The sequence below is a fragment of the Piliocolobus tephrosceles genome, chromosome 12 (genome assembly GCF_002776525.5).
Source record: "Piliocolobus tephrosceles isolate RC106 chromosome 12, ASM277652v3, whole genome shotgun sequence".
NCBI lineage: Eukaryota > Metazoa > Chordata > Mammalia > Primates > Cercopithecidae > Piliocolobus > Piliocolobus tephrosceles.
Window position 1 is genome coordinate 18,303,417 of NC_045445.1, and position 21,392 is coordinate 18,324,808.

General features: G+C 38.3%; 1 protein-coding gene across 3 annotated transcripts in view; it reads left to right on the top strand.

Moving 5' to 3' along the window:
• MAP7D3 (MAP7 domain containing 3) overlaps nt 1–21,392 on the top strand; it is a 36,609-nt gene that overhangs the window by 10,579 nt on the left and 4,638 nt on the right. The window contains exons 5-15 of one of the 3 annotated variants that reach the window (XM_023198841.3): nt 1,015–1,132; nt 1,810–1,914; nt 5,955–6,050; nt 10,198–10,946; nt 11,515–11,642; nt 12,224–12,429; nt 14,023–14,158; nt 15,352–15,499; nt 16,753–16,857; nt 17,882–17,935; nt 20,357–20,450. In XM_023198841.3, the coding sequence (XP_023054609.1) occupies nt 1,015–1,132; nt 1,810–1,914; nt 5,955–6,050; nt 10,198–10,946; nt 11,515–11,642; nt 12,224–12,429; nt 14,023–14,158; nt 15,352–15,499; nt 16,753–16,857; nt 17,882–17,935; nt 20,357–20,450 (1,939 nt within the window). Of the gene's footprint in view, nt 1–1,014; nt 1,133–1,809; nt 1,915–5,954; nt 6,051–10,197; nt 10,947–11,514; nt 11,643–12,220; nt 12,430–14,022; nt 14,159–15,351; nt 15,500–16,752; nt 16,858–17,881; nt 17,936–20,356; nt 20,451–21,392 lie in introns of all 3 variants that reach the window. The other 2 variants (XM_023198840.3, XM_023198842.3) reach the window with 2 other exon arrangements.

Below are 21,392 nucleotides of genomic sequence, written 5' to 3' on the forward strand. Positions count from 1 at the left end.
AGCCCTTTGTCAGATGAGTAGATTGCAAAAATTTTCTCCCATTCTGTAGGTTGCCTGTTCACTCTGATGGTAGTTTCTTTTGCTGTGCAGAAGCTCTTTAGTTATCAACTTTATTTTAAGAATTGCAGTTGCTTTTCTTCTCAGAAGATATGGCTCCTCTCCATTTTCCTAGTACGTTTATCTTTGCCCTTGGTAGAAACAGTAGAGGCTTTGTAAGAATGGTGTTTGCTGTGAAACGGTTGTTGTTAGGAAAAAATAGAAGACCTCTGGTCCTAAAAGCTGATTTGCTTACCTGAGTTCATGCTATGGTACAGTACAAGGATGAGAAATATTTGAGAGAAGAGCTCATTTCTGGAAGTGGAGTTGTTTTGCTACAGCATGGCATTTACTTTGTATAGCTGCTGTCTTGATCAGTTTAAGTTAAAGTTGAGGTCAAGACAAATATATTGATTGTCTTTTTTGAAACTTTATTTTTATTAGTTAACATCAGAATTTAAGCTGTTACAGATGTGAGTATAATAGATGATTCTGGTATAAATTTAACTTACATGTGTGCTGATTTTTCCCCTGCGTCCTTCCACAAAGAATTTAAGGTGACTTAAAAATACATACCACACCAGATGATAAAATAAATGTTTGGGGGAATCAAGCAGAGGGGAAAATTAAGGTAGGCAAATAAAGCATAAGGTATGATTAGCATACACAAAAGTACACCAATCAGTCTTTGTACAGTTGCTAGAAAGAGGCTACACATTTGGCTCTAAATTTCCTAATGATATAAACAAAGAGGAAAGCATGGTCATTTTCTCAATGCAGGGTCCATAAGATAAAAAAAATGAGTTATTTAGGAGAAGCACTGGTACTGATAGATAGCCGAGACATATCGCCAATTATCTTAAACTTTTACCTGAGACAGAAATTTGGTTATGGTTTATTTTATAAGCTACAGATCAAAATTATACTGACTAATATAATGAATATGTAAAAATATGTTGGCTTTTTTTTTTTAAATAGGAAAAATTTACAGCTATTCTTTATCGTACTTTGGAACGGAGGAGACTTGCTGATGATTATCAGCAAAAAAGATGGTCATGGGGAGGCTCTGCAATGGCGAATTCTGAGAACAAAACTGGTAATTAATACACCTGTTAAATTTTAAGTTTGTTTATGTTCTTATTTAAATATTGGCTATGAGTAGAAGCTTGCATTTACAGCAAGGTTTTAGTGTTTGTATCCTAAACAAAAATACTGTACATAGTAAACTTAAATTTGTATGATATGCCATTGCAAAAGAAACAGGTGAAATGTTATAGTAGATTTTATTTAGCTCAATGTACCTAAAATCTTATTTAAACTTACAATCAGCAGAAAAATGATGAATAGTGAGTAAGCTTTACACAGCTTATCGAATGCATATTTTTAAAAATAAGTCTACCTTGTCTACTATTGATTCAGTGTAAATTTTCTTATATGCACGTAATTCTACACAATTTCAGAAAACAAAAGTAAAATTTATATAGTTTAGAAGGATTGGCCAATTGCCGTGGCTCAAGCCTGTAGTCCTAACACTTTGAGAGGCCAAGGCAGGCAGATCACTTGAGGTCAAGAGTTTGAGACGAGCCTGGCCAACATGGTGAAGCCCCGTCTCAATTAAAAAAAAAAAATTGATTGACTGGTAGTGAATATTGTGAACTTGAGTAATGTAAGTCTGTGCTCCATAGAACTACATCATGAAAACTCATTTTGTTTCAGTTAATGATGCTTTCCTCCTTGAAATATGATTACAGTAAGTATTATGTCTTTTCTCAGCCAATAAACGATCTGCATCTACTGAAAAACTTGAACAGGGAACATCTGCTTTAATCAGACAAATGCCTTTGTCATCTGCAGGCCTTCAAAATTCCGTTGCCAAAAGTAAGTAGTTATTTCATGTATTCTACTGAATTTCTATTTAATGAAATCAATTATTTATATTTTTGCAGTACCACCTATTTAGATTGTGGAACATTTAGGTTTATTTCAAAAGAGTCCCATGTTATTTTACAGCAGAGGGAGAGAGTTAGTCATACTTTTTTTTTTTTTTTTTTTTTGAGACAGAGTCTCACTCTATTGCCCAGGCTGGAGTGCAGTGGCATGATCTTGGCTCACTGCAACCTCTGCCTCATGGGCTCAAGCGATTCTCGTGCCTCAGCCTCCCAAGTAGCTGGGATTACAGACATGCATCACCATGCCCAGCTAACTTTTGTACTTTTGGTAGAGACGGGGTTCCACCATGTTGGCCAGGCTGGTCTCGGACTCCTGACATCAAGTGATCCACCCACGTCGGCCTCCCAAAGTGCTGGGATTACAGGCGTGAGCCACCATGCCTGGCCTTGTATTTTCATCAATATACTTGTTTCATGATGTTTGTGTTAATCATATCAGATGGGATTATTGGACCTCAGTAGCTGAAACTGAAACATATTTTGGTCAAAAGACATTGCCATTAAGTGGCATAATTATTTATTTGAAAATCAGTTCATATTCTACCAACCTATAAATGAAATTGTGTTTTCTACAGACTGGTTAGACTAGTTATTCAATTTCCATTAAGTGTTGTGACTATTACCTCATTTTAGAAAAATAATAGCATATATATAGCAGTGGACAGGTTGATCTGCATTACATATGTAATATTTGTTATTCACAATTAAATTGACAGACAAATATAATTGCCTTCCTTGTTTTATAGTTAAGACTCCAAGAAATTCAGTGATTTCTACTCTAACATCCTTTTCTATGGTTTATATTTTGGTCATTTGATAGATGGATCATGATATTTAAATTGTACCTTTCATTTATAAGTCAGTGTTTTCCCCCAAAAGCAAATAAAGTGATAATGATGTTTAATGCTAGACGTATTGCCAAGCTCCACTTTACAACTCTTCCTAATGGCAATACAGAGTTGTTTCAAATACAGTGAAGTTATCTACTACGAATAATTCAAATATCTTTTTGTTTCTGGTGTTTACCCTTTTAATTAGTGTTCCTTATTAAAAGAAAAACCTATACCCAAGTGTGTGTCAGTAGCCATGTCTGGCTTGTAGCACATGGTGCCTCTCACTGATGATTGAAATGGATTAGGCAACCATACCCATCAATCCAAAAAAAGGATCCCTTTTCTTTCCAGAGGAAAAAAAGGAGTGTTCTTGAGAGCAAAAAGAGAGAACAAATTGCACATCATTCCTTTAAACTTAGCCATTAAAAAAGATGAAGAAGGATGGCTTTTGTGCCTTGTGAATTGAATAAGGCATAATTATAGTTTGAATTTTAAAATGTTTGTTTTGCATTATTAGGTGTCTCGACAATTTTTGAGCAATGCTGATTGCTGTAAAATTCCAGTACAGCAAAAGATTTTGGATACCATTTAAAGTGTAATTAATTGTAGCAGTAGTTAACCTTATGGAAAAGATTTCCATTTTTGCCTAAAACAATATAGTTTTTAATATGTTGAAAAGGATTTCTAGGGGGAAAGGATTTCTGTTCAAACTTACATTGTGTTATTTGTACTTTTAGGACTCTTTAAATTTCAGTGATGAGCTTGAGAGGTCTTTTATTTTATTGTCAGTCTGAGTATATCACATTTTCTCTTGTATTGGTCTGAGAAAAGTTCATCCACTTACCACCTCCTCCCTCAATGTGCTTTCCCAAAGCACTTTTATGTATAGTCTGGGTTCATTCATAGATTAATATGGGAAGATTTTCTCTGGCACCTTGCTTATAATATGGTAAAATTAATTTATTATTCACCAACTAAATCCTTTAGAAAAATTAGATAACATTAATTGCAGTGCCATGTTTATGTACTTTCATTTTAATATATCTTAATTGTTCCACAAGCATTGACTCTGTTTTACTATCTAATTGCTTTCGGGAATTAGCAAAGATTTATCTCGTAGACATTTATTACATACTTAATATAATGAGCAAAAGCCTTATTAGTGAGACAGGTCAAGAGAAGGGACAGATTATGACTTCAGGATAATAATTAGTTAAATTGTACTGTGATGGAGCAATTCCAAATAAAACTTTTAAAATGATTTCTTTATTAACTTTTATTACAAAAAGGTGTGTGTGGAAGACACTTTGTGAAATAACTTGCTTAAAGGTATAGTATGTTGCACACTCTGAAATAATGAATGCTATAATTAATGATTTCTAAGAAATAAAATCCATATTGGCAATGTCTTACCTTTAAATTGAAATGAAACCTGGTCAATTCAGAGAGATCAACATTTTAAACTCAAATGAAGTTAATAATGTAACCTGTAATATTTTAAATAACTATTTTAAATCTGGGTTGATTCAAGTAGTCTATTTTTTTCTACTCATTGCTGATTCATAATAACTACTCACACCATTTTGTCATTTTTTGCAGTATGCTAATGAAAGGTACCGACTTTAATCACATGATCGAACCACCTCTGTGGTTCATGCTGCTCAATCATGTTATTAATTCAAGGAATTTTCAGATGATGCTGTGTTGTCAACATGTACTTTAGTTTACAAATCCCCGAAAGAGAAATTATTTTTTAAACAGACATTTCTCAGTATTCTGAGCTAGAATATCTCAAGTGAATTTCATTTCTACACTTTCATGTGTCTACACGGAAGCAGATTATTTCTCCTTGGGTTGCTTAAATCGTGGCATCTATACCAATTGTTAATATTCATTTTTATTTTTATTATTTATTTTTAATAAATTTATTATTTATTTTTAATATTAATATTCATTTTTATTTTAAAAATACTAGTTATAACTGTTTAACTTGTAAGGTCCAGGACCCGATGTCCGGAGCCATGAGGCCCGGAATTAGCCGATCTCTGTTGCCTGATCTCCGCAAAAGCGGAGACAAGATGGCACATTTCCGGGTTCTTTATTATAAATTGTTCCCGCGCGCGCCTAAAGCTTTTCCCTCGCGCGCCTAAACTTTTCCCGCGCGCGCCTAAACTTTTCCCGCGCGCGCCAACCTTTCCCGCGCGTGCGCAAACATTTTCGCGCCCAGGAAGATATGCAGCCTAAGGCGCAGGCGCGATCCCGCGCCCGGGAAAATTACAAACCCACGGCGCATGCGCAATTGTAATTTGCGAGAACCCAGCCCCCCGTTACTGCCCTGGCCCAACCCCTTCCCCTGCCAGCCTATATAAGGCATTGCACCGCCACCATTAAACGAGACTTGATCAGGCTATTTGTCTTGTCTCCATTTCTCGTGTTATCTTGTCTCCTCCATTCCCACTCCCCCTTCCAGGGTCTGTTCGACTGTCCTGCAGGTCGGGACAACCCGAGCCTCTGAAAACCATTTTTTGGCCATGATGCTACAGCTATCAATAACTTTATACCTGATATCAAAAGAATGGCTCTGTAGGATAAAACACTGACAGTCTGTTCAAGCCTACACGTTGATACATGTGTAACTCAGATAATTCATTTTGTTTATGTTAAGAGCAAATATCTTTATTTAAATAGTTGATACTGGAGCTTCATGTTTTCTTCATTTTATTATATTGGTTTGTGCACATGTGTGTGTGTGTACATGTGTGTCTACGTATATATCTTTTTAAAATATATGCATATATAACAAAAAATACTAGTTATAACTAAAGTATAAATTACTTTTAAGTATTAGGCATCATGTCTAAAGGATTGTATGTTTGTAATTTGGGAACTTTGATGTCAGAAAGTATCAGACATTTTACCTCTTAATTTTAACCATTTTCTAAATAATTTTTTTTTTCATTTCAGATAAAGAATAAACTTGTTTTAAGTTTGGGAATATAGAATCTCTGCATAATATTTGAAATTAAATCTTATAAGCAAGGTAGAGAACAAAAAAAATGTTTGAAAAAGGAGTGTCTCACTCCTGAGATAATTAGTAGTTTATGAAAACTAATATTCTTTTGTACTTGCTCTCTAGGGAAAACAGACAAGGAGAGAAGCTCATCTTTAAATAGAAGAGATAGTAACCTACATTCGTCTACTGATAAAGAACAAGCGGAAAGGAAGCCACGTGGTTAGTTGCTTCTAAATACAAATTTTAAATAGTGATTTAAAAGAGGTATTTTATGTCAACATTGAATTGCTTGAAAAATCATTCCCAAAATTGGAAGCCAAAATATTCCTTCTTAAACTAAAAAATGTGCTTTGGTGCCATGCTTATTTGGCTAAAGCCAGAAAAATCTGTCTTTAAATGAACTGCCATCATCTGACGAGGGGTGGATAATGCAGCTGAGGAAGTAAATCACAGAATATTGGTATAGATAGGTGTGTACTGGAGGATTTGATTCACTTCCAGTATTTCATTAATTTGGATTTGGAAGTTTAAATACCCAGCCACATTTCGAACTTGAAAGCTTTGCCCTTGCTTCATAGCATTACCCACATACATCCTTTGTGCATATTTTCACTGCTGATTATTCACAGAATTTCACAGTGATTACTAAAGCATTTCTTTATATAGTTTCTTTTCTTTCTTTCTTTCTTTCCTTCTTTCCTTCCTTCTTTCCTTCCTTCTTTCTTTTCTTTCTTTTCTTTCTTTCCTTCCTTCCTTCCTTCCTTCCTTCCTTCCTTCCTTCCTTCCTTCCTTCCTTTCTTTTCTTTCTTTTCTTTCTTTTCTTTCAAATAGAGTCTTGCTCTGTTGTCCAGGCTGGAGGGCAGTGGCACCATCTCAGCTCAGTGCAACCTCCACCTCCCGGGTTCAAGCGATTCTCCTGCCTCAGCTTCCTGAGTAGCTGGGATTATAGGCGCCTGCCACCACGCCTGGCTAATTTTTGTATTTTTAGTAGAAATGGGGTTTTGCCATGTTGATCAGGCTAGTTTTGAACTCCTGATCTCAGGTGATCCACCCATCTCGGCCTCCCAAAGTGCTGGGATTACAGGTGTGAGCCACCGTGACTGGCCATAAAGTAGTTTCTTTTTAACACCTTTCGCTAGCATTTTCCTTTCACGTGTATTTGTTGCTTTTTGTTTCATACCAAACCATTCCTTTATAGAAGACTCTCCACTTAATTGATTCAGGTCAAATCCTATTAGAACAAATGTCATTAACACAGGGATCTTTATGAACATGAAGATTTATTGGAGCAAGATATTTACAACAAAATTTACTTTTAACAAAAGTGTTTACTCACTTCCTTGGAGCCTTTGGCAGTGAACTTGACCATTATGATTTTCAGTACTGTTATCTGTAGGAATCCTTGTAAAAGTTGTTTTGCCGTGTGCAACTTGATTTCCTCAAGTGTGAGTTCCTCCATAAATTTCATACAGTGGGGGATGGCTCTGTTTGAAATGTTACCTAGATTCTTTCCTTAGAGTTATTTTGGTATGTATTGCCATGGCCTTTCTCCTTTTATTCTGAGAATCTCTTCCTTGACAGTGCAGTCCAGTCAGATGACAGTGTTCAATCCTGGTATGTTTTGTGTTGCTGGGAAAGGTGCTGTTGAGAGCAGTTTGCATTGCTCTTTCTTGCTTTGCGTTTGTGAGACCTCCAATGGAATCCTTTGGATTTGTTTGCATTATATAGCTCGTTGCTCATCTATCAGTTCTCAAGATAATAATTTCATCAGTTGTCTGTTCAGCCCAACAAAAGCATCATTAGCCAGAAGCAGAAGTGCTGCTTCATTATCCAGTCCTGGAAAAGATGTTCCAGGTAACAGGTATATGGTGGAAAGCCAGGAGGTGTTAAGTGTTTGCATTTCAAAGCAGGTTTCATTACTGAATTTGTTGCATTTAGGTATCAAAATAGTTTGAATCAGTAGTTATCATATTAGTGATTTTACCCAGCATTTGATGTTGCATATTTATTTTATGACTTCTAACATGATAGGGCAGTTATATGGGAGACAGGTAATTTGTGGGATGAGATAGCTAACTTTGGAGGTGCTTGTTAAATTTTAAAGCTCTGTGGGTTTTAAAAATGTAGAAAACCTTCACTCATATCAAGGGAGAAAGTTTCCTACTCTACCTTCCTTTTTTCCCCTAAAATATGGAAGAATAGCATAGAGCCACCCTTCAGCTTTTAGTTAGAGACCTAAAGATTGTTCTTAACATGAAACATCTTCAGGGTTGTGTGGACTTTCTCATTTATAGTTTACATATAGTATTAGACTTGCCTTTGGATAGCTAGACCCCCGCCCCCACCAATAATGGATAGGGCTAATGCATTGTTCCTATGATTTTTTTCTCTTTTTTCCCCTCCACATTTTCCTTTCCAGTGTATATCCCACTCCCTTTACTTTTTCTCTGTTAGTATTCATATGATTAGTAAAATGCATCTAAATGCTATCATAGACTTTCTTGTACTGCAGTCTTATTTCTTTTGTTCTATTCCTGACTTTTTAATGCCCAATTATATGTATGTCAGGTTATTTTCTGCCAGTATCCCTTTCCTACCGAATCTATGGTAAGATATTTCTATTACCACCATCCAAAAAACCTCAATATTTTGTCTTAAAAGTTGATAGCTAATAAAAATCCAGTTATACTATATTTTCTGCAGCACAAACTGTTGGTGTAATGTGACTGTTTAGGCATACGTAGATATGTAAATAAAATGCTTTCTCCACTAAAAATGAGGGACTAAAAGATAACATTTAATTTAGCTAAATATTTTATTCATAAGTAGTCAATCTTTGGTAATTTGGTCTATTTTAATTATTTGATAAGATTAGGTGAAAATTTGCCACCCATACTTAAAGATGAGGTGGCAGATAAATTTAACCAGGTCTTTTTTTTTTTTTTTTTTTAATTTAATTTACCAGGTCTTAAGAAAGCCACCTCCAAATACCTTTTGAAAAATATTTAATTAGGCCAGGCGTGGTGTCTCATGCCTGTAATGCCAGCACTTTGGGAGGCTGAGGCAGGTGGATCACCTGAGGTCAAGAGTTCAAGACCAGCCTGGCCAACATGGTGAAACCCTGTCTCTACTAAAAATACAAAATTTTCCGGGTGAGGTGGCGCATGTCTGTAATCAAAGGCTACTTGGGAGGCTGAGGCAGGAGAATCGCTTGAACCTGGGAGGCGGAGTTTGCAGTGAGCCAAGATCGCGCCACTGCACTCCAGCCTGGGTGATAGAGCGAGACTCCATCTCAAAAAAAAAAAAAAAAATTAATTGTATAAGCAATAAATATTTCGTGTAGAAGAAGTTTTTAATCTAATCCTCCATTATCCCAGTGCTCACTGGTAACTTCATATTTTTCTTTGCATTTTCTTTTTCACAAAATGAAATAACCTGTTTTCCATCTTCTATGTCCAAAATATTGCATATTATTACTCTTAGTGACTGCCTTAATATGGCCCACATTTCCTTTGGAACATTTGGATGGTATTTTCCATTGTTTCAATATTATAAACAGTGCAGTAATTAGCAACTTTATACATGCATTTTTATGTATTTATGTAATTTTTTTTTCCTAAGGGTAAACCTAGAAGTAGAATTGCTCGAACAAACAGTATGTACTTTTTATGCTCCCCAGGGAAAATATACACATCTATACTCCCACCAGTGGTGATGAGGTTGCCTGGTTCCAAACATTGGTATTAATCACTTTCTTCCATCTTACCTGGCACCAAATATTATCATTTTCATCCGTTTGATAGGAAACATAAAATTAGATTGTTAAACGTGGAAGGGACCTTGGAGATCCAACCCACTCTGATTAATGTCTTATTACAGTTTTTAGTATGGGCGAGAACATGCTCTTTCTTACATTCTATTCTAAAACATTAAAATATGGAGTGTCTTACATGATTACCTATAATGGTAAGATCTCTAGCCCTGGCGAAGATGTTTAGATTACTTTTAGAAAGGGTTGAAGACCTTGTGCTTTTTTGTGAAAATTATTCTGAAATATAATATGATTAAAATAGAAACAGCTTATTGCAAACATCAACTTTGGAGAAGCATCTTATTTTCATCTGTAATAGACTATTGCCTTTACAACAACTGTTGTTAATGTTGCTTCTGAAGTATTAACTTTGTGATGGTTCTGTCCTGTGTCTGTCATCCATTTCACTAAACTTCTCCTGTGTTGTGTGTAATCCCTGTGCTTTCCTAATAAACAATCTCTTTTCTCTGTTCCTGTTCTTATACTGTGTGCATGGTGCATCCTTTTCTTGTCAGATTTCTAACTTAGGGAATTTCATTCTCTGTCCTCATTCAGTTACAGGTGTCACCAATTATGTAATGCGGTATGTCACTGTACCCTTGCGTAAATGTACTAGTGACGAATTGAGGGCTGTTATGTTTCCCATGTCAACAATGAAAATACCTCCTCAAACAAAAGTAGAAGAGGCTCCCTTGGAGAAAGTAGAGACACCTCCCACGGCAAGTGTGGATGCACCCCCCCAGGTGAATGCGGAAGTACTCTGCAACACAAGCATGGAAGCATCCCCCAAGGCAAGTGTGGGCATGGCCCCTGAGGTGAGCACGGACTCATCCCCTGTGGCGAGTGTGGATGTGTCGCCTGTGGTGAGCACATATGATTCTGAGATGAGCATGGACCCATCCCCCGAGTTGAGCATAGACACACCCCTGAAGATATACCTGGAAACAGTTCCCAAGGTGAGCATAGAAGCATCCCCGGAGGTGAGCCTAGAAGCACTCCCAGAGGTGGATGTGGAGGCAGCCCCAGAGGCAAGTGTGGAATCACGCCCAGAGGCGAGCCTGGAAGCACTCCCGGAAGCAAGTCTGGAAGCACTGTCAGAAGTGAGCATGGAAGCAGCCCTAGAGGGGAGCCTGGAAGCACCTCCCAAGGGGAGTGCAGAAGGTGCCCCCAAGGAGAGTGTGAAAGGGTCACCCAAAGAGAGCATGGAGGCGTCTCCTGAGGCGATAGTGAAAGCATCCTCCAAGACATCCCTTGAAGCAAGCATGGAAGCATCTCCCAAGGCAAAAGCGAGAGACGCTCCAAAGGTTTGTCAAGTGCCTGTTATTGACACATTTTCTATTAAAATATGTATATTTTGTTGTATAGTTCAAAATAGGTCAGATTTTACAACGTAACCAGCATATTATTTACAGTATTCTGCAATATAATAAAATAGGTTAACTCACTTAAACTAGGAATTTAAAATTCTCTGATGTTCATTGTACCACTTTTCCTCCAAAGCTGAAATATTAGTGAGTTTTTATTAGAAGGGAGAAAATGTAAGTTTATATGAACTCTGTTTCTAAACTCTGAAGAAATGTTTTTTGAGAAATGTTTTAAACCCTGAATTAGGATTTGGAAATTGAGTTTGGTTTTGAAGGATAGTATTTCTTTTAAACCTGTTATTTCTGTGATCTCCTGGAATTGTGTAATGTAAATTGTTAGTCCGGAAGCAAATATCAATGTCCTGATTCTCATGCTCTAAAAGAAAATTGCAGTTTAAAGAATTCTAATTGTGTTTTATTCAGAATGTTTTTCTCTTAAAAAGAAAAAAAAAGCCAGCTACAGTAAAAGAATTGTTAGTAATTTACCATATTGTGTTTATCTGTTCAGAAATCAGACATGGAAAAACAGGCCTTAACCCTTATTGCCAAGAAGCGTCTATCATCATACACTGAGTGTTATAAATGGTCATCATCTCCTGCAAATGTCTGTGGTCTGCCATCTCCCATCAGCACTAAGTAAGCAGCTTATTTGCAACTGTTCCTGATAGGCATTTTACTAGAACAAATTCCGTGTCAGTGTTTGATGAGTGAAATAATATAGTATGCATGGTAACACAAATGTAAAGGGAAAAAAGCCTGTAAAAAGGGATTTACTTTTCAGAAAAATTCCCCGATTATAATGTCACCTCATAATATCATCTTAAATTTTACGAAATTGTACACTGAAAATTAATTAACGGCCGGGCGCGGTAGCTCAAGCCTGTAATCCCAGCACTTTGGGAGGCCGAGACGGGCAGGTCACGAGGTCAGGACATGGAGACCATCCTGGCTAACACAGTGAAACCCCGTCTCTACTAAAAAATACACAAAACGAGCCGGGCGAGGTGGCGGGCACCTGTAGTCCCAGCTACTGGGGAGGCTGAGGCAGGAGAATGGCTTAAACCCGGGAGGCAGAGCTTGCAGTGAGCTGAGATCCGGCCACTGCACTCCAGCATGGGTGACAGAGCGAGACTCTGTCTCAAAAAAAAAAAAAAAAAGAAAAGAAAAAAAAAAGAAAATTAATTAACTAACAAATGTGTATTACTTTTTCTCAGCAGGCAAATCCAAAAGAACCGCCCTCCATCACCATTACCACTTATTTCAAAACAGTCACCACAGACTTCTTTTCCTTATAAAATAATGCCTATTCAACACACCATGTCTGTGCAAAGTGCATCAAGTACTGTCAAAAAGAAAAAAGAAACAGTTTCTAAAACCACTAACAGATGTGAGGCTTTGAGCCAAAGGCATATGATCTGTGAAGGTAAGTTCTTGCACTAAGAAGTTTATCTTTAGCAACACAGAAAATCTTACTGTATTCTGGGAAAGATTCACTTCATTTTATTCCCCAATTGAGAGAACTTTAGGGAATTACTTTCCTTTTAGATAAAGAGAATCTAACCAATCGCTGCTACATTGGAATGTATCCTCTCTGTTTGTTTGTCCTTGCCAAAGCTTGCTTCTCACCCCTTTGTTTTGAAAAATCCATTTTTGGAACTGCTTTTAAAAGCATAAGTCTGGCCAGGCATGGTAGCTCACGCCTGTAATCCCAGCACTTTGGGAGGCTGAGGTGAGAGGATCGCTTGAGCCCAGGAGTTTGAGATCAGCCCAGGCAACATAAGAGAGAGACCCCTGTTCCTACAGAAAAAAAAAAAAAAATTAGCCTGATGTGGAAAGGGTAGGCTGTATATTCTGTTAGGGGATTGAGGATAAGAGTAAGCCATATTATACTATAACTGCCTAGCTTAAGGTGGTACACATCTGTAGTCCCAGCTAGTAGGGAGGCTGAGGTGGGAAGATTGCCTGAGACCAGGAGGTAGAGGCTGCAGTGAGCCGTGATAGTGCCTCTCCACTCCAGTCTGGATGAGAGAGCGAGACCCTGTATCAAAAAAAAGCACAGGTCGGATGAGAGGTTTGGTCTAGGTAATTCCTAAGATCCCTTCTAGTTCTGATAGTGATAGTTCTTGGAGAGAGCATATCCATTCGTGGATGAGCAGGTTTTTCCCAAGATTGAGGTTCGTTTCTATATATAGGCCATAATGTGGTGTCCCTTGATTTGTGTAGTATTCCTGAAAGTGCCATATTGCTATTTTGCCTGTCACATGCATTCTTAATACCCATGGACATTACTTAATTTCAAAAACACACTGGGGAATTTTGCTTTTTTAGGGAATTCCACAGTGAATTTTTTGGTAACAGAAAAAATCTTTTAATTACGGATTACTCATTCCTGATATGTCTTGTCATTTTCATATGTGATTTATTTAAAATAAATTAGTTATATAGACCAAAATATTATAATATGCCTCCGTGTACTCACCTTATTTTACTGATCGTCTTGGTTTTGTTATCTACAGTTAGCTACTCTATGATCAACCAAATGTATACACTATTATCAAGATTTAGCTAAATAGTAATTATATAGTAAAAATGATGGACAAATCTCAAAATGTATGCCAGATGTATTTTTGTTTGAGTATTTAAGATACTTGTACCCTTCGTTTGGACCAAGCGTAAGCTTGTCTTCCTCTATATTCAGTATTTCTTACTCTTTTCCCATGGGATCAGTTGATTCAGTTATCTCAAAACCACTAAAAGGAAAGTAGAAGTACATTATTTTATTTTGGAACAAGTAGGTGTTAAAAAGAAAATGCTACTGCTGTTGTTGGGAGTACAATTTGGACAAAATCTGTTATATAATCACCTGTAGTTTGCTTGTGATTTATAAATTTTGGACTATGCACATATATATATATATATATTTTTTTTAATGTTTTGGGTTGTGTTGCACTTCTTTGTTGGAGTGAGAGATGATTAGCTCTCTAAACTAACTGTTGCACATATTTATTTAAACTAGAGTCTGGTAATAAGAGTTCTGCAGGTATTATGAATGCTGAGGCGGCAACAAAAATTTTGACAGAATTACGCCGCCTTGCTCGTGAACAAAAAGAAAAAGAGGAAGAAGAAAGACAACGGGAAGAAATGCAGGGAAGGTCAGCACAAAGTCTTCCTTCCTATACTATAAGTCTTGAATAGGGCCCAAATTTCTGAAAGTCAAAATTTTACCCTCAAGTTATAATTTCTCAAGGAACAATTGACTTTCTTCAGTGAGGATCAGAAGTGCCTCACTGCCTGTATAGGAAGCATTTCAAGCCCTTGTAAATGGCTAAGCTAAGGACCCTGGTGTGTGGATAAATGGCACAGTCCTTTTTAGCCTCCATACATCATGTGCCATTAAGGTGTGCTAGGAGGATGCACAGAGACCAAACTCACATTCAGGATTTGAACTCTCAGCACCAGAGTGGTATATAAGAACCTATCTGTTTGTGTTCACTAGTGTCAGCCCTTTATTTTAAAAGACTTGGAATGTCAGGATTTTTAAACCTGAAAATTATACTTACGTTTTACTTTTCCTGCGATCTCTGTGACACCTGTATCCCATCAGGCCAATGAGTCATTGCTAGAAGGATTTCCTTTGTGGGCAGCAAATCTCATGTACAGTTGTGTACATTCAAATTCTAGCAAAGGTTTCTTGCTCTTCCATCTTGAGGCCTATTTTATGTCGGGCCTTGTAATGTAAACCTCTGTCCACTGGCTGCAGGGAATAACAACAGCACTGACTTTGCTTTTAAGTATTTAGTGTTATTTGAAATAATCATACATTTTCCATATGCTTACATGGGCCTGGGAAAAAGAAGGGAATATTATGAATTACAAAAAAAACTCTAACTCAAAGAATATTATTCATCGCTTCATATAAACAGAGCTGATTTAGCATTTGAAAGTGCTGAATACTAGGGAGCCACCAGACTCTCCTCTAAATTAGCTCTGTAATCCCCACGAGAGATTGGGTGTGAGCAAGTGTAAATAAGGCCTTTTAGGGGATATCGTGTCTCAAAGACAGTTAAGGAATGATTCCCTCTCACGTATGTGTGTTTTTTAGCAAGCAAAGTAATCTATTACTTGATTGAAATATTTTTCTGCTCCCGAGGGCTAGTTTTTCTCTTTAAAAAAGGGTGGAATTGTGTAATTGCTATATAGTAACAACACAAGATGTAGTGACTCTGTGTAGATTTAAATTGTATTACTCTACATAGGAAGTTTCACTGTAAAAACTCACATACTACTGCAAGCTGAGTATGGTAGCAATCAAGATGAACACTAACAATTATTTAAATACTCTCAGGGTCATTAAGAAATCAAAAGACGTGGCAAAGGAAGCAGTTGGAGGCCAAGCAGAAGACCTCTTGAAACTCAAAGATGGGCAGCGACCAAAGGAGACTAAAAAGAAGAAAGGATGGTTGGATCAGGAAGACCAGGAAGCACCACTGCAGGTTTGCTGGCTTGACACTTTATCAGGGGATGAGAACCAGATTATAAAGTTCAGATGGAACCCAAAGCAAAAATCTCTGTCTCTGAGAAAGAAGACATGAGCAGATTCTCTGGCTGCATTTTTTTTTTTTTTTTTTTTTTTTTTTAGACGGAGTTTTACTCTTCTCAGCCAGGCTGGAGTGCAATGGCGCGGTCTTGGCTCACTGCAACCTCTGCCTCCCAGGTTCAAGCCATTCTCCTGCCTCAGCCTCCCAAGTAGCTGGGATTACAGGCGTCTGATACCATGCTCAGCTCATTTTTGTATTTTTGGTAGAGATGGGGTTTTACCATGTTGGCCAGGCTGGTCTTGAACTCCTGACCTCAGGTGATCCACCTGCCTCAGCTTCCCAAAGTGCTGGGATTACAGGTGTGAGCCACTGCACCCAACCTCTGGCTGCATTTTTATGTTACAGTCTCTATTACCCAGTACCACTGCAAGTCATTGTCAGCCACCCTCAGAAAACCATAGAATGTTTTCCTAGTGAAATAAGCAGAAAACAGCGAATTGTGTCGTCCTTAATTTGAAATCCAAATTGCTTAAACAGATTCAAAATCCTACATTGGTTTCCCCCATCTTGCATTCTGTGGTACTTCATACAACTCCATCAACTGGGCCTTAAGCCCTGTGACAGATAAGATAAACCATAAATACTTCTGCAAGTTTAAAATCATTAACTGATAAGAATGTCTCATCTATCTAAAGTCAAATTATTGGGTAAATAAATGCACAAACTGAACTCAGATTATACTGTTTGAATTATTACCATAGCCCAATTTATATTCCCAGTTTTTGGTGTATCATTCACCAGCATTGGTCATATGTTTTATATATGATTGTTTGTGCTTGCATTTCTCAGGAAGGTGCCTTCAAGAATCCTCTCAGTGCTTTTGAGAAATGTCAGGCTGTTTGCTCCTATTACTGTGTTAATGGATAGCTTCATAGTCACATGCTTTGATTTAGGAGGGTGTGATGTTCATAACGATGACCCTGTGGTCCTGAATCCTCAAGATAACATTTAGCCCAGCTTTGTGCATTCTAACTAGTGCTTTGAAAATTGACAGTCCACAAATAGCATAATATAGGACCCCTCATCCAAAAGGTTACACTCTTTTGTTATGCTAGATAACATTTTACCATTGAAATTTTTAAACTAGAGTTCTCTGATGTCCCTCAGGTATCTTGAGATTAAATGATATTTTTATACAAATTTCCTAGAAAGGGGACGCCAACATAAAAGCTCAAGAGGAAGCTGACAAACGCAAGAAAGAACACGAGAGAATTATGTTACAAAATTTACAGGAACGGTTAGAAAGGAAAAAGGTACTCGCTGTCTGTTTGGGGAGACTTGATTCTGTGTTTTAAACAGTGTTGGGCACCTGATATCAGCATGTTTTTAAGAATCACAAATCTGATATATGCTAGCTCCTGGTGGCTTTTCCACTCGATTCTCTTCCTTACCCAAGGATCTGACCTCTCCTACATAGAAGGCTGTCCTCTTACTGTTCATGCCTCCCACTCATGAACCCTTAGTGGCCATTACAGTGATGCCTCACTATATCAAACCTCTGGTAACAAAACTCCTCTGAGCGGAAAGACTGCAGTCATGGTAGGGGTTGGTAGAAGTTAAGACTTTCTTCTAAACTGGCTGGAAATTGCAGCAACTACATGGGAAGAAGCAGAAACTGCAGGCCTCTTTGAGAGGCCAAGGTGCAGGCTGTTTTTAAGGTAGGGCCGCATGTGAGCTCATCTGGCAGCCCTGGTCCAGGCTGAGTTGCTGCAAGGCCTATCTGGTAGTAGATTGGTCACCTTGAGGGGACCAGGGAGCTGCAACTCTCCTCACTGCAGGGAAAGAAGTGTGCACAGGAGAGAGAATTCCTGTCCTTCCCTAGAAGTATATTTCTCCTCCACCTCCTGTCTTCTCTCTTCATGAACACAATAACAGTGTGGCATCATTGGGGTGTATTATTTTCATTAACATTGGCTTCAGGAATCAACTGAAGACTAAAGACTAAAATTATGTTAAAAGCTGTAATTGGTTTGCAATAATATATGCTTAGCCTAAGTAATGAATTTCTGCATATGCAAAATTAGGTGTGAGACGTCGTCATTTGGATGTTTGTGTTACAACAAATACAGCAGTCATTCAGGGCATTTTGTAGCTGAAACTGGGATTGGGATAGGAGACTCAACTGCCACCATAAGCCTTTTGTTGGTAATATTTGTGGTTTTGGAGCAATCACTGCCATTGTCCACCTCTGTGAAATGGGGATAATCAACTCCTTTAGGATAACTGTTTGGTTTCTAATCTGTTTTCATGTTTGAATTTTTCTTTCCCTTTAAATAGAGAATAGAAGAAATTATGAAGCGGACGAGAAAGACAGATGTGAATGCCTCAAAGGTAGTCTCCATGCTCCTACCAGCAGTGTATAAGAATGCCTCTTGTTTCACATTATTGCCGAGTTTTTCACTTTACCCAATCTGGTGGTAATGAAATAAAGTATTACATTTGCATTTCCCTGATTATTAACAAGGTTGACCATGTTTTCATATCTTTAGTTAGCTCTCATGTTTTCTTTTGTGTGAAATGTTTTTTTTCGATCTTTTGCCCAAGACTTTTGGGTTGATTTGTCTTATTTGTAGTTCTTTAAATGTTATAGATACTGCTTCTTTTTTGGTTATGTGTTGCAGATATCTTCCCCCAGTTTACAGCTTATCTTTCTTTTTCTTTTTTTGTTTGTATACAATGTATAATGATCAAATCAGAATAATTAGCAAATCCATCACCTCAGATGCTGATCATTTTTCTCTTTTTTTTTTCTTGAGATAGAGTCCCGCCCTGTCACCCAGGCTAGAGTGTAGTGGTGTGATCTCAGCTCACTGCAACCTCCACCTCCTGGGTTCAAGTGATTCTCCTGCCTCAACCTGAGTAGCTGGGATTATAGGGGTGCGCCGCCATGCCTAGCTATTTTTGTATTACTAGTAGAGACAGGGTGACAGGGTTTCATCATGTTGGCCAGACTGGTCTCGAACTCCTGACCTCAGGTGATCCACCCACCTTAGCCTCCCAAAGTGCTGGGATTATAGGTGTGAGCCACCATGCCCAGCCAGCTTATCTTTTCTTAATGTTGTCCTCTTCTGAATAGAAGCTTCTGATTTTTTCTGTTTTCTTTTTTTTTTTTTTTTTTTGAAATAGAGTCTTACTCTGTCACCCAGGCAGGAGCACAGTGGCACAGTCTTGGCTCACTGCAACCTCCACCTCCCAAGGTCAAGTGATCCACCCATCTCACCCTTCCAAGTAGCTGAGACTACAGGTGCACACCACCACACCTGGCTAATTTTTTATTTTTTTGTAGAAACAGGATTTTGCCGTTTCTAAAACTCCTGGGCTCAAGCAGTCCACCCGCTTCAGCCTCCCAAAGTGCTGGGATTTCAGGCTTGAGCCACCATGCCCTGCATTCTGATTTTAATGTTGAATTTACCAGTATTTTCTGATGACTAATGAAGTCAGGCACCTTTTCATAAATGCTTACTGGCCTGTTGGAGATTCACTTTGGTGAAGTACCTTTTCAAGTCATTTGCCCATTTTCCTATTTTGTCACCTGCCTTTTTCTGATTGAATTGTAGGCATTTTTACCTACGCTGGTTAGGAGTCCTTTGGAGATATATATATATGTGTGTATATATATATATACATATATACACATATATATGTGTGTGTATATATGTGTGTGTGTATATATATGTGTGTGTATATATATATAGCAGGTATCTTCTTCCATGCCATAGTTTGCCTCACACTCTCCTAATGTCTATTGATGAACCAGACGTAAGTTCTTCATTTTAACAAGCTTAAATTTATCATTTTTTTCCCTTATGGTGAGTGTTCTTGTGGTCTGTTTCATAATTATTTGCCTACCCCAATGTCATGTCTTTTGTTGGAGCACATGTATTCAAGGCCTTTTTCCTCCAGATTCTGTGCTTTTTACATTCTATGCTATAAGACTGATATTTTGTCTGTTTGCAATTACCCAGTTGTGGTCATTTACATTAAGTGACATGAGAATTTACAGTAGAAATGTCATTTCCAAAAAGTGCTGGGAGTCATCATGTCAAAGTTCATTCAACTTATTAGGAGTTTTCCCTCAAGTAGCAACCTAAGGCTGGGTGCAGTGGCTCACATCTGTAATCCTAGCACTTTAGGAGGTCAAGGCAAGAGGAGCTCTTCAGCCCAGGAGCTCAAGACCAACCTGGACAACATAGTGAGAACTTGTCTCTATAAAAAAAAATTAAAAATTAGCCAGGTGTGGTGGCATGCGTCTGTAGTCCCAGCTGCTTGGGAGGCTGAGACGGGAGGATCACTTGAGTCCCGAAGTTTGAGGCTGCAGTGAGCTATGATTGTGCCACTGCACTCTATCCTGGGCAACAGAGTGAGACTTTGTCCCCCCACCAAAAAAAAAAAAAAAAAAAAAACAGCAGTCAAAAACGTTTTAGCTATTCACTGACTAGTCCCATCCCGCCTTAGTTAAGGTTCTGAGCAGGCAGAGAACAAATGCCAACACAAAGCTATAGTCCCTTGGCTCCTGCCCAGGGAAATCTTTCATTCTTCAGTGTCTTCCTAGCCAAAAGACACAGCTACAGGCACCTGTCCCTATCCCCTGTAGATTCTTGGGGCCAGTTAAAAGAGGTTAGATTTTTTTACCTTTTCGTTGAAATGACAAAAGTTAGCCATCGATCCAGCTTCGAAGTCAGACTTCGTTGACATTCTAAACCAGGATGATTGAATATTAGTCATAATTAAGATTTCCTTTTTTAATCATAGGTCACAGAAACATCCAGCCATGACATATATGAAGAGGCTGAGGCTGACAACGAAGAAAGCGACAAGGACTCATTGAATGAAATGTTTCCATCAGGTTAGTCACAATTTAGGAGCTAGACTGCTTAGGTTCATATCCAGGGGCTCCTCTGCTTTTGAGCTGTGTGGCTTTGGGCAGGTCACTTAACCTTTCTGTGCTGAGTTTTTCCCATCTGAAAAAGGGGAAGCCAATGTCGTTTTCCTAGAGTGGATATGAGATTTCAGTGAGGTAAATCCATGTAATGCTAAAAACAGTGTCTGACACATAAACTCTCAATAAATAACAGCTGCTGCTGCTGATTATTTTAAAGATCATGCTAATAGGCTGTAGACAGCAGCTCTTTCTCAGTTGAATGTGAGGATTGCCAGCATTTCAGAGCTCAACTCCTCAAGGCATCCATGATTGACCACAGGTAGAATTCCACTTTCCACTTCATTAAGAAAAATTGAATGCTTTCTCAAATGTATCGACTCCCTTACAAGTAGGAACCACTTTGTAGTAACACTAATTGCCATTTGAGAAAACATTATTTGTCCATATTTTTCCCACCAGTGGATATTGAACAGGAAAGTCAGGTCCTCTACTAGGTGCTGGGAATGAAGGGGTGAAAAGACAAGGCCTGAGCTTGAAGGAGCCATAGCCAGTGGGAAGACAAACATATGAACAAACCATAATACTGCTACAAGATGATTGGGTTGAAAGAAGTTTGGTGAAAATACAATGAGAACATAGCAGTAAGAGCCCCTCAGTCTGCCTTAGGGCATTGAGGAAAGCCGAAGGTAGGAGGTAACATTAGAGGTAAGACGAGGCCGGGCAGTGGCTCATGCCTGTAATCCCAGCACTTTGGGAGGCCAAGGTGGGCAGATCACGAGGCCAGGAGATCGAGACCATCCTGGCTAACAGGGTGAAATCTCGTCTCTACTAAAAACACAAAAAATTAGCCAGGCGTAGTGGCAGGTGCCTGTATTCCCAGCTGCTTGGGAAGCTGAGGCAGGAGAA